The sequence below is a fragment of the Macrobrachium rosenbergii genome, chromosome 9 (genome assembly GCF_040412425.1).
Source record: "Macrobrachium rosenbergii isolate ZJJX-2024 chromosome 9, ASM4041242v1, whole genome shotgun sequence".
In the NCBI taxonomy this organism is placed as follows: Eukaryota; Metazoa; Arthropoda; class Malacostraca; order Decapoda; family Palaemonidae; genus Macrobrachium; species Macrobrachium rosenbergii.
The window spans coordinates 27,673,159-27,687,471 of NC_089749.1; the positions used below are offsets into that span (position 1 = coordinate 27,673,159).

At 37.9% G+C, this 14,313-nt stretch overlaps 1 protein-coding gene across 3 annotated transcripts in view; it reads left to right on the forward strand.

The window, feature by feature from the left end:
• PAN3 (Poly(A) specific ribonuclease subunit PAN3) overlaps nucleotides 1–14,313 on the forward strand; it is a 165,722-nt gene that overhangs the window by 84,026 nt on the left and 67,383 nt on the right. For all 3 annotated transcript variants that reach the window (XM_067108789.1, XM_067108791.1, XM_067108790.1), the window contains 2 exons: nucleotides 4,789–4,892; nucleotides 12,280–12,445. In XM_067108789.1, the coding sequence (XP_066964890.1) occupies nucleotides 4,789–4,892; nucleotides 12,280–12,445 (270 nt within the window). The remainder of the gene's footprint in view (nucleotides 1–4,788; nucleotides 4,893–12,279; nucleotides 12,446–14,313) is intronic.

The following is a 14,313-nucleotide window of genomic DNA, read 5'->3' on the forward strand; positions in this document are numbered from 1 at the left end:
TTGGTAGGTAGTGAAGAAGTGGCTGCCCTATGTCCAGTAAGAACTGTTAAGAGTTTACATTAGTGAGCTTCAAGCCCCTTCTTGCGTGTGGGCTTTGTTTTAGTGGCAACCTCTCTCTTGTTTTTCTTTGCTTAGAGAAAAGATATAGAAGTGAAAGCCCTTCCCAGATTTGTGACATTGCCTAATTTAACTGCTTTGGTAGGCAACGGAGAAATGGTTGTCTTATGTCCAGTTGAATTCTTAAGTGTCCAGATGGTTGTCTTATGTCCAGTTGAATTCTTAAGTGTTTACCTGGACAGACATAAACTTGTAAGAGAAATTAAGGATTTATCTGTGGTGTTAGAAGGCCAAACACTCCTATGTCCAAGAATGCTTAAGTCAATGTACATATAGTTGGTTCCTGAGCTTTTACCATTTTTGGAAATAATCCTCGTGGCTTCTGTATCGTAAGCATGTCTTTATTTCCTTTAAAACCTTTTGCTAGAGAAGGTTGTCACGCTTCTCAGGGAAGATGTATCTGTTTTTGCCTCATTATGAGCAACATGTTCAAATATAGTATGAGGCGTAAAGCCCTTAGTCCTATCGTTGCAGTGGGGACGCTTTCTCCTGTACCAAATATCATACTAGTAGCCTTGCTTTCTATCTTATCGTTAGTTGTTAGGAAATCCTGGTATTGAATTTTGGGAGCATGAAGGTACACATTGGTGTAGAGGAGCACACCTTCATATATGAAGGTGGTAGTTAACTATAGTTTTAGACTTTCTGTTATGGGCTTTCGACTCAGGCATAGGAGTTACAAGTACTCCAAGAGATAGTCCTTTTTTCCCTGTAAGGATCCTCTAACAAGTCTCGCCATGAGGGCCTTACACCCTGTTATGGTTCCAGCGTCTGGCAACAGTACTTGCCAGTAACAATCGCACAGCAGGCAGGAATGTTGAGAAGCTTTTTTTCTCACCATTAAAAAGCTTTTAGTTTGCTTAGCTGAACATAGTTTCTCTGGCTGCACTAACCTTCTGGCTGCGCTAACCCACCATCCTCATTTAATGTGGTAGTCAGCCTACTTTTAACAATATGTAAGATTCATTCGAAATGATGAAAATTTTTATGATAAAATTAATTAGTATTTGGATACTTACTTACAGCAGACCCTCAGTATTCATTGGGGATGCTCTTTGAATAGCTAAAATCCGCAAATACTTAAAATTCCTGTAAAAACACTTAGGACTTTCCATTTGGATAGTTCAAACACAAAAAAAACTCTAAAAATGCTTATACCTGAGTATTTTAATAGTTTTATCACAAAAAGTGCTTTTAGTCATGAAAATAATATGAAAATACAGTAATTAGTGAATATTTCTCAGTGAAAAATACCGCAAGTAGGTGAATTTCCGTGAATAATGTGTGTATATATGTTCCATAGAGAAACTCACGAATCATGAGAACACGAATACGGGAGGTTTACCGTACCTACTGTTAAAGTGGAAACTCACCCTGCCTCCTCACATCTTAGTGGGTGGTCATGAAGAATTCTGACAAGAACATAAACATTCCAGTGCCACCTGGTAGGAAACAGGTGATTACAGAGACAGTCCTAGCAGGTTAACCTTGAGTTATTTTTTCTTTAAATGCTGATCGCTCCTAATGGCGCGAAGGTATAAGCTAACTTTAACAGTAGGTAAGTATCCAAATAATTCATTTTATCATAAAAGTTTTCATATTGAAGAGACTTGAAGCAGAAGCCATAGGTTAACCTGTGGAAGGCTCTTTGACTAACGTAGATAGTTGAGGTGTCTTCTGAAAGGAAAGAGAAAGTAGTGAGTGGTATAAGAGAAATTTGCCTACAGGAAAGACTTTACCCCTGAGTGTATAGTTTATAGTTTGCATTGTTATTCTTAGCAGTGATTGTACTTTTTATATTCCCAAGCCTGTGTGAATTAGGAGGGTTGGAGTCTGGAAGGGCATCTGCATGTCAAGCATCTGCCAAGACAAATTATGAAGTGAGTCATTCAATCAGTATTAGAAACACCTGGAACAGGCTCATTATGAACAGTGATTCCAACTAGGTATTAACCCTTAAACGCCTACTGGACGTACCATACGTCGACTAAAATTGTCTGTTGGGTGTCAAGTGGACGTACCATACGTCGACTAAAAATGGTTTTTTTAAATATTCGCGGAAAAATAATTATAGGCCTAGTTTGCGAAAGGTTTTAAATCACGCGCCTTGAGGGATGCTGGGAGTTCACGGATCAAGCTGTTGTCTTGTTTATAAGCGTCACCCAGACACGCATGCGCGAATTTCCTCCTTCCCGTACCAGAAAGCATCAGCGCCGCATCGTCCGAGAGCGATTTTTTGACGCATCCGTGTTTTGCAGAACTTTGGCGAGTGTTTGTGTATTTGTGAGGCAACAGGACATTTGCAGAGATGTCCCAACGTCGTCAGGACTGTGAAAGGCACATACTGCCTGTCGGTAGTGATCATGTGAGACGAGTTTTAGACTGGGATGCTGGAGAGGGACCAAGCACCCAAGATGACCCAGCTTCTCAACGCCGTGTTGTGCGGCCACGTGTGACCGAAGGGGACCAAGGACCACATCCCGTGCCTTTTCGACCCCTAGGAAGCATCGGGGTGTCCTGAGGGCATCTGTAAATTTTTGAAAAAACTTTTTCCTTCGCTGAAAATCCTGGCATTTCTTGAGTCACCTTGTAATTTTTTTCGCGTTTTATATTATTCGTTACATAAAGTGTTATACATCAAAAAATGTGCAATTTCATGTAGAATACAACAAAAAATAAATCATTCTTTTTAGCTTTTAACAGTTTTGAAATATTTTCATTTAAATCACGATAACTGACAAAATTTTAACATTCGGTCAATTTTGACTCAACCGAAATGCTCGAAAAATGCAATCGTGAAGCCAAAATTCTTACATTCTAGTAACAATCAATCATTTACCTTTATTCTGCAACAAACGGAAAGTCTCAGCACAATATTTCGATTTATGGTGAATTTTTGAAAAAACTTTTCCTTCGCTCCATAAAAAATCCTAGCATTTCTTGAGTCACATTGTCGTAATTTTTTCGCGTTTTATATTATTCGTTACATAAAGTGTTATACATCAAAATGTGCTCAATTTCATGTAGAATACAACAAAAAATAAATCATGCTTTTAGCTTTTACCATTTTTGAAATATTTTCATATAAATAACGATAAATAGAAAAAAATCAACCTTCGGTCAACTTTAACTTTCGATCGAAATGCTCAAAAACGCAATCGTAAGCCAAATTTCTTACATTCTAGTAACAATCAATCCTTTACCTTCATTTTGCAAGAAACGGAAAGTCTCTGGCACAATATTTCGATTTATGGTGAATTTTTAAAAAAACTTTTTCCTTCCATCATGCATGCGAACTCCGCTAAAAATCCTAGCATTTCTTGAGTCACCTTGCCGTAATTTTTTCACCGTTTTATATTATTCGTTACATAAAGTGTTATACATCAAAATGTGCGCAATTTAATGTAGAATACAACAAAAAATAAATCATGCTTTTAGCTTTTACCATTTTTGAAATATTTTCATATAAATAACGATAAATAGAAAAAAATCAACCTTCAGTCAACTTTAACTCGATCGAAATGGTAAAAAAATGCAATTGTAAGCTAAAAAACTTATAGTCTAGTAATATTCAATCAATTTCCTTCATTTTGAAACAATTGGACAGTGTCTAGCACAATATTTCGATTTATGGTGAATTTTTAAAAAAACTTTTTTATGTCCTCGCGTTACAAATTCATGCATCATTTTGTGATAATATTTTCTCTGTGTTGCTTTAATCGTTTTACAATCTGTTATATACCAAAATCATCGCAATTTAGTGTACAATACAAGTAAAAAAAATTAACTCATTAGCTTTAACCGTTTTGCTTACAGCACAATTTGTATACAATTATATACGAGTTTTTTTTTTGCGCTGTCATATATTCCAATATTTATATATGATAATGATATTTTTTTTCATTTCTGATGGTTGCATACTAAACTTCAGGCAATGAGAAAAAGGAGCCAAAATGAACTCTTAATCTTAAAAACTAAGCGTGCTGTGATTTTTTGAAAAAACTTTTTTCAGCTTGGCGCTAACTCCCTAACGGTTGGCATCGGGAGACGTTTTTGTAAATAGGGCTTCGGCGTTTAAGGGTTAAGCTGAGAAGATGATGTGATAGAGTGACCATTAGAGGACGTTAAATCTGAAGAGATGAAAATATTTTGCCTAAGATGAAAAAGGGTCAAAGCTCCTTAACCCCAGAGAGTAGTAAGATATTTGCTTAAAGTGCCTGAAGAAAAACTGTTAGGTAACTATATACCGTGGAATTCAAGAGATATCTTCATGGCAAGGTAAAACTGGAGAATTAACATAAATGTAACATGACATTAGACTGAGATAAAGAGGGGATTCATAGAATATATGAAGCAAAGTACAAGCAAGATCTGCAAGGACTGCAGAGGAGGAAAAGTGTCTAGAATGCATTAAGGGAATATTGTACTAACTCACCTTTATGGAACTGTTGATATGAATTGTTGACTTGGTGTATGAGGAATACGAAAGAGTTGATAAATGTAAATGGAAAAAATATTTCGTTCAAAGGTTAACTTAAATGAAACGATGAGTCAGTGTTTTTAGGCTTAAGTCATTATGTAAATAAAATCAGAAATATTTTTCTCTCACTTACAGGAATTATATAAAAAGTGGGAATTTTTAAATTGCTGGCACTATAATTTGTTTTTCAGATATTCCACAGGAGGTTGACATGTACCATGAATTAGTTCCTTTAGAGCCTCAGCATGGCTTGAATAAGTCTTCAATATTTGGGTATGCTACCTCGGTATATAAGGTAAGCTTCTGGTATGATGTTGATATTAGTTAAAATTTAGTGTTATTAAATTAATGATTTAATGTTGGCTCTGTGAAATAGGTAACACAGTATCATCAGTCGTATTAGCAAGCAAAAAAATATTGCTGCCTTTTCATTTGTTCAGTTTGGTCTCTTGCTACCTATCTATCCAGTTTCTGCTTTACCTTGCTCCAATTTTCAGTTGTCTTTAGTGATTAAGTCCTTCAGGTTGGTCCTATGCCAGTCATGAGATGTGACTCAGTGGTCTCATTAAACTACTTTATAATTAAGAAAGGATTGAGGGAACTCAAATGTATTCCCACCCCATTGCAATGGTCATTCTTAAGGTCAGTGAAGAGTTTTTGTCATTTTGACTTTTTGTTATACTATATATATAGAGATAGGCATTGTTAGTTTTGAGAAGGAAAAGTGAAGCAGTTAGGCTAGCAGTATTTTGGTTCTTCCAGTGATGTTACTCAGTGAGTGTGACTGTAAATCACCTGACTTGCAGTAATGCAGCTAAGTAGTCTGTAAACAGCAAGGGCTTGTGAGTTAAGTGTGTGTAAGAGTGTTTTGTATCATAGGTAAAAGTTTAAGACTTAAAAACTGTAAATATTTTGAGTACCTGTCTAATTTTCCAAAACTAGCAATAAAGAATTGGCTTATTTTTAGTGTTGCATGGATAGTAAATTCGTGTTACTTTGGACTTGAAGATATGGGTATGGTTAAATCTGTACATTATTTTGTTTGTTGCAGATGATAGCTTTGGACTGAATTCAATATTAATTTAAATTTTACTTTGTTTTCAAGTGGGAAAACCTTTCCCTAGCAGGTTATTTAAACCTCAAATTGTGGATAGGAAACTGGAATCTTCTGGAAGTGTCACATTAGTCACCCAAGGAATTTCATTGGTTCAATAATGAACTTGGAGATATATGTTGAGCATTTTATTTAGCAGCACTGTTTTATGCCTCTGTTCTAGTGGGAATACAAACCATGGCTGAGGCCTTTTTTGTAGGAGTATCCTTCAGCACATGCTGGAATTGATTGTTGAAACTTAGTTTTCTTTCCTTTTGGGTGTTTGATGAATCTTCTGGAGAAATGAATGTGTCTAAAAAGCATGAACGGCACGGGTGTGAAGGACATGAGCCACTTCATGCCCTCTGTTCATGTAGATCCCCACCAGTACTGTTTCTTTTATAGAGGTAGGTCCAGCAATCTTGTTCTTACCTGTGAGGAGTGTGCAAGTTGCGTGCCTAAAAAGCATTTGTAGGTGTTGTTGGTGGGAAATAACCCCCCCTCCCCTCCCCTCCCCTTTTGACATCACCAAATCTTTCCAGTTTCCCCCACCACCACCTCCAGTGTCTCCATGCTCCTTCCATGTACGCCACTGTGTGACGTATGTGCAAGAAGCTTAGTGATCAACTTATGCTCTTGTCTAGTAGCAAATTAGGTGCATGTGCTGGGTTTTCTTCAGGTGAGATGTGGCTTGACTTATGGTTAAACTCATTTGCTAACTTCCCCATCACTGGTCTCTCATCTGTAGATGAGAATGCAAAGTTCATGAGGTTGCTGGGGTCTCCTTATCCAGCAGCTCTAGTGAGAGAGATGCTTTCCTTCCAGTACTACACAGGAGATATCAGGGTACTTTGAAAGTTCCTTGTCCAGTGTTTGCTCTGGAAAGTGTGCTGTCTTTTGTGATGAATGTTGAGAAGAGAGTCTCCAGTTTGAGCTTCTGTTAAGCAGATTACACACTAATTCTGCCTGTGTTGAGGCAAGCTCCTCTTAGTGTCCAAGGTGAAAGGCTATCACTTTGCCATAAGCCAGGTCTTCAGACTGAAGAGCTTGGTTCAAGAAGTTTTGTCCTCCTTGGAAGCCACAGCCTTTGGAGTGGGACATGTCTCGTGTCCTTATCTCAGCTCGGATGCTGTACGAGCCCTTGTGGAGGCATCAGACCAAGATATAACACTCAAGACTGTCTTCCTGCTAGCCTTAGCCTTGATGAAGTGTATTGAAGGTTACATACAGTAGACTCTTATCTCCTCCACCACTTGGAGGGTGGGGTATCTTTCTTGTTCTCTCTTTTCCACCACTTGGAGGGTGGGGTATCTTTTTTGTTCTTTCCTGAGTTTTTGGCAAAAACTCAGAACTTGTCAATTCCAGAGGAGGAACAAGAGAGTTTTTTTATTCCCTTCCTGCTGTGCTTTGTAGGTTGTAATCTGGATGAGATGCTTTTATGCCTAGTGCGAGCTGTGAGGTGCTGCCTGAGAAGATCCTGGCATCTGAGGCGAGTATTAGCATCTGTATGTCAGTATTGCAAGCATAAGAAGGAGCTGCTAGGAAGACAGTTTCCTTCTGTCTTTGTAATGTAATAAGTTGAGCTCATGACTCTTCTGGCAAAGTAGACAGTTTTGACAGGAATTCACTGTGTGTCGGGAAGCATCAGACTGCTTTTATTTCACTTAACCCAGGGGAAATTTCTCACAAGTCCTTGGATACCTACTTGGGACTGATGGTGCTGCTCAACAGTTTTTGTAGTCATCCAACCTCCGTTAGGATGGAAAATCATCTTGCTAAGGTACCTGGAGAGCATGGACTGGGGCTGGAATGGTAGAGTGACTGGCTTCTCCTTCTTCCTCCTTTACTCCCTCTGCAAGATTGCAACGCAGGCCAATTATATGCTGGATTATAGATGCAAGTATGCTACACAGTCAAGCACCCACTCTTAGAGCTTCTGCTTATATATTACAACTCTTCTATTCCCTCCCTTATAACAGGGGTAAGGGTAGAGCTATGATATGCATCCATCAATTTTTTAGTTAGGCTTTAGATGATTTCTGGCTTTCACCACCCATTTGTAAGGACCACACTTGGTTTTCAAAACTTTTCCTGTGTGATCAAGATTTCAGATTTTTCTTTTCGTTCATTTCTTTAAATCTTCAGCTGGATATGCTTAGGGACAGAGTTAACAGACTATAAACCCAAGAGGCTTTCAAAGAGAAATCAGCTTGCAGAGACAGGCAAGTTATAGGATAAGGTGGTTAATAAGTAAATTTGAGGGAATAGAAAATAGAATTGACACCCTTGAAATATTTTTAGATCACCAGATTCCACAACTGCACTAGGCAAACTTCCACATTGTAGTTGTAGCGAAGATAAAACCCCTAGCAAAGTGAGTACAGTAGTAATAAATCTGATACCAGAAAACAACACACTGTTTGCAGCAGTAGCAGCCTGTCTAGTGTTGCAAGAAAAAACAGCTAGGTCTGGTAAAGAAGGGTGTAGAGGATGTTTGTCATTGTAGTACATTTTATGCAACAAACATAATGAACTCAGTTTACATCTATGCTTGTCAGCATTGAGAATTGGCAAAATAAACTTGACTGATGACGTAACTCTGTCCTAGAGTTTGAGATGAGAGTCAGCACTAGAAGGCCACACTGGAGAACAGTACTCTAAACGAGGCAGAAGGAAGGAGTTACAGCACTTCAATATAATAGCTTCATCCCCAAACATTCTAAAACATGCCTGCATGTGATATCAAGTTTTTGATAAACAGAGGATGTAATATTATTTATATGCTTCTTGAAAGCCATATCTTATCAAAAGTTATATACACTGAAAATTTAAGTCACTGACATTTAAAACTACCATTTAAATATAAATCAGGATGCAAAGGCAAGAGGGTTTTGGATTGACTAACTATCATACAGTAATCCTTCAATTATCCAGATTAATAGAGCCAAGGGCCCATTGGATAATGGCGCATAAAAAAATCTAGGGTCTTTCAAGGGCAACTCTGTACCCTTCCTCACTTACCTTGTCAATATCACATAAATGTAAACATTCAGTATGCTTATAAACAACAACCATCACACTTTCAACTGAAAACTTTATGAAAAAGTTAATTAGTATCTACCTTGTTTCCCCGTATTTGTGACTAAATATACTGCATAAATACACTTTGAAAAAATATGCAACTCCTCCTTTTTCTCTCTTGAAAATGACACAGTTCAGTAGGCAGGTAGCCAACCTGCGTTTACCCACAGCTTACCATGGTTTTATGACCATTAATGTATTTTTATACAGCAGCTTTGTTATCAGTTGTTACCATATTTTGTTACCATACACAAGATAGAAAATGTGCATGTGTGAACTACTGGCCTAGGGTAGCCTAGGTGTTACACTCACAGTGTCCATTTGCATAAGTCAAACAGGCTGTTACGGCTGTATCTAAGATAAAGGTAATGGTAATTAAACAGTTATTTTACTTACAGGATCCATTTATACTATATTATTGTATTATCTTATGTTATCATCGTAATATGAATAAAAAAAACCAGGCATCTGTCTGCCATTTGTAATGTTTTATGTTCCCAGAATCAGCTGATTGAGCCTACAAGGGAAAGAATTAATAGAATATTGTTTAGTTGCTAAAAGAAACAAATGTATTTATGGAATTTTCTCTTTATTTTTGTACATAAATGTAAAATGCGTGTACAAAGATAAATTAACAGAGTACTTCAGGTTAGAGTAAAATCTCTCAAAATCACAAAACAGCTGTTTTCTGATTCGGATGTTTATGTTATACATGATGTTGTTTATGTCAGTTCTTTGATAAAATTGTAAGAGATGGTTATGAATTGTTATAGAAGCTATAAGTTTGGTAATCTTGTTTGAAAGCTTAGTCTAATACAATCTACCAAAAATGAAATTTGCTCAGTTTGTAATACAGAGAGTTTTTGTGTATTATATTACAACACCCTGTGTCTACATCTTTAGTACATATGGCATTTCTTGATGATGACTGTTCAAAGCAAATTCATTCTAAGAATGCTACTCAAAAGTAGTTGACAAATAAGAAAATGCATTAAAAACAGTGCACATGAGCATACTGTAGCATAAAATATAAATAAAGTAGTGAAGGAGTGTGTGTGTTACTGCACTTAGACTTCGATGTAAACATACCTCGGTTATTCATTCTCTCTCTCTCTCTCTCTCTCTCTCTCTCTCTCTCTCTCTCTCTCTCTCTCTCTCTCTCTCTCTCTCTCTCTCTCTCTCTCTCTCTCTCTCTCTAATGTATCTCATTACTCTACATATCCATTAATAATATGTGAATTACTGTATCATAAATATAAAAATACAAAACCAAACAAGCTCTATCAAATCAAGTCTACCAAGCCCTCTTCACCCATCCAACACTGCATCCCCACCCTTGCCCAGCCATAGAAACTGCTCCCCAGTTCCACCCACCTTCCACAACAGCAACTTCTGTGACCCTTCCTCTACACAGCCTTACTGACACCACCCATGGAAACTTCTTAAGGTCTCCCCCTCCCCCAAAACTCTTTCTCAGTCAGTCTGAGTGTAGATAGTGATACCAATATTTTCTTGTGGCCATGCAGCATTGCCAATCATCAGAGGTAATTTTTTTTCAAATTTTAAAACATTTTTATATATCATATATCTTTGGGGCCGTGGTCCCTGGTCCGGATGTGTTGGATAATGTCGGGTTCCAGATAATGGCAATCCGGATAATTGAGGGATTGCTTACTGTGATTATTAGAATAGTTAAGCTGTAACCCCCAAAGCCTATTCCACTCAAGAATACATGCCAGATCTCTATTCAAGGATTCTGTGACCACAGACGTAAGGCACAGAGAAGGAACAACAGGTAGAAGAGTAGCATCACTGGTGAATGCAACTAGTTTGTTCTTCAGACCTTGCTACTTGTCACTAGCAATAAGCAGCAAATGTCCCAGATCACTACGTTGTGGAACTCCTGAAATGACATTACTAAAGGTACTATACTGGCTATCAGCCGCCGACCCTTTGGGTTCTGCGTATTAAAATTAATTTGAAATACTGTATTAAAGATTCACGAGTTCCCAATAATCTTAGCTCGTATAAATGTGCTCCATAGTTCATTTGGACAAAGGCTCCACTAAAATCTAGACTGACCATGCAGGCCTCTGTACCCTCATCAAGAGAATTTTGAGAGACAGATACAGTATTGACACAAGTGCATCACGGGTACCAACGCCTTTACGAAACTCAGTCTGAAATGCTGGTAGCAGATTATTACCTCCAACAAACCCATAAAGAAACTTAGAGAGCAGCTTCTCAAAAACCTTTGATAATACAGAGGTTTTTTAAATTGACATATTCAGAAGGGCATGAGAATGGGCATAAACCCTTACTTAGGTAATGCAGCAGTGTTTCCCTTCCTTCAAACAGATAGAAACTTTGTAAGTCCAACTAATTTTCTGAAAATAGTCATAATTTTAGGAGCAGTGAAATCAATCTTTTTAAAATAGAAGGGAAAGATCTCATTTGGGTTTATGCCGCAATAACTGTCAAGGCCCAGAAGCAAAGCTTTGATTTCTCTAGACTTGAAGGGCATAGAGCACAACTTATGCTCCAGAAAGCATTAATGAGGCAACATCACGGACTCACCAGACTGTTTGCTCACAGTGACTGTAGACAAAAATTCTTCCTTCTGTTTAGGCTATATACAGCAGTTCCATTAGCTCTTACAAGGGGAGGCATATTTGAATCAACTCCAAAGAGTGATGGCTTGAGGGTAGGCTATCATTTATGGTCCTCACCACTGGAGAGCAAGACCTCCTGCACCCTCATTATAAGCTCTCTTAGCACTCTTATAGCTTGACTTCTAAGTTCAGTGAAATTACAGCATATAAAGTCAGATTGATTGTTTCTCCATAAATGATATGCTTCTTGTTTTTCATGATTGGCAAGCTACATGCCGCATTAAACCATGGCTTATCTTTTAAGACAGAACTTATGGATCTTGGAAGGAGTTCTCTTTTTTTGATAATAGTCATTAGGTGATCATTTAAACACTCAGTAATATTAGAATTCTATAAAAATTGCTCCACTGAGCTCCATAAGATCATGATGAATGCCATCCCAATTAGTCTGGGATTTCGGTACTTATCTTTCTTGAAAAGCTAACATCAGGAATAACCTGATCCATGTCGTTCGTAACCTTAATCAAATAATGACGAAATGAACCCACCAGCAAAACTTGGGCATAGGGACCTATCACTCAGTCATCCCTTTGCCAATCTGAATCGTAAGAGCCTTTTATCATAACACCTCCTCAACCCCTCTTAGTCCTTTATGATGAAGGAAAATGTGTTCCATGATGGCAGGCGAATGGGAATTCCTCCAGTCACCCTCTTCCCACCAATTAATGTACTTGGTACCAAGTTTAAACAACTGATTCCAGCTTGTGCTGAAGGATACCCGTACATAAATGGCTTTGGTATGCATTAAGTACCTTAAGGAAAATACAAATTATTTTTAAGAATTTATTTTTATTTAGATAATTACTGATAAACATTTTTTTTTGTGTCTGTTGCAGGCCACCAATGTCAAAACAGGACTTCATTACTGTCTCTTCCGTATCCATAGCTATCGACTGAACAATGTGAAAGTGACGCAGTTGGTGGATTTATGGAAGAAATTACAACATTCCAGTGTAGTCCAGTTGCGAGAAGTGTTTACCACCAAAGCATTCAATGACAATTGTAGGGAGTTTATTCATTTAATTTTCTTCATGCTATCAAAAGTCATAATTTGATAAGTATTTGCATGTTGCATAGGTATACCTCTACTAGTATTTTAGTTATTTTAATCTTGCTGGCTGTATATACTTTTAACCCATGAATTGCAGGTGACAGATCAGGCTGTCCTGATTTCAGAAAATCATCTGACCAGATTGTTTATCTCTTCATAATATAGGAATTAATTATTGAATCTCATGTCTTTGAAAGAAACCGTGCTTTCCTTTAAAAAACAACAATAAGTATAAGGGGAACTGGTATTCTTAAGAAATATTCTAGAAGGGACTATAGTTTTTTCCACACTCCACAAAAAAGAGGATACATACAAATGTACAAAAAAGAAGATATACACAAATGCTTTCATTCCTATGAAAGGGGTCAATTGCATCTAATTCTTCAACCCATGTGCATATACAAAATTTAAAAATTTGCTTGCATACAAGTTTTTATATGAACCGATTAATCATAAACAGTCTTAACTGTGAGGAACACATCCAATTGCACCAATTTTAAAATGCTGCAGAGAAAGATTCAACTAAACATGCCTGGCCAACTTAGCCCTTGATGCCTTGTTGTTTACTTTCTTGTGCTATCCTCCACTGGAAGAGGGAGAGGAAGGTGGAGGGAACTAAAAATTATAAAAACGAGTTTGTCCAAAATCTTTGTTTGTGAAAGTAGTTTTTATACAAACCTGATGGCGATACACTCTCCACTTAAAACATCTCATTCCTTTGCGGCAACCCTCATTAGGAAGAGTCCCCATAGTGGGGTAGTGCTGTCAGTGCACCTCATGCAGTGCAATGTAGGCATTACTTAAGGGTCTTTGCAGGGTCTTTGCAGTGTCCCTCCAGCCCTTAGCTGCAACTCCTTTCATTCCTCTTACTGTACCTCCGTTCATATTCTCTTCCATCTTACTGTACCTCCGTTCATATTTTCTTCCATCTTACTGTCCACCCTCTCCTAACAGTTGATTCATAGTGCAACTGCGAGGTTTTCCTCCTGTTACACCTTTCAGACTTTTACTGTCAATTTCCATTTCAGCTCTGAATGGCCTTAGTTGCCCCAGTGCTTGGCATGTATGCCTAAAATCTATAAATCAGTCAGTCAATCATTAGGAAGAGGGAGGGAAAGGAAAGAAGGTAGTGAGGATTAAGAATAATGGATTTTTGCAAAAACTTCATAAAAACAAAGCAGAAAAGATTAGGAAACCCAGGTGCAAGAACTCTGATTCGTTTAGAAAGCATCAGAAATCCAGGTAGCTATCATAAGTAAGGAATGCAACACAAGGCGCTTGAAGCATATAGGTGGGTACTTTAAGAAAAAATACACCTCCTAGTAAGGTTGAATGGCAGAGAGAAGGGTACTCAAACCCCATGGGCATTACCCCTAAGCTGGGTGAAGCCCTGTTGAGAAACCTTGAACTGAGTGACCAGGAAACTGTAGAAGCCAACACAGAAGTCTTGAGAGAGTCTAATAACAGCAACTTGAGAGAGTGGAGAGATGAAAGCCACAAGTGTCAGGACTAGTTGAAATTCCCCAGCAACCCTAACATTTGAAATGAGAGACTTGGTCAGAAAGGTCTGAAGCACTCTGAAGGATTTAGGAGTGAGATGGAGCAGGATCACAGCCTTAAGAAAATTATTGTCTAATAGTAGTCCAAGTGAATCCAAGAAGGTCAGTGACAACAAGTGACTTTGACTCTTGGAAGGCATTGGAAAATGAATGGGTACAACAATAACTAGGCTATCCCCAGACTGGAGTTGTACAACAGCAGCCCAAGCTGCAGAGCCTAGCTGTGGAGAACAGAACCAAAGAAGTCTGATGAACAGAAA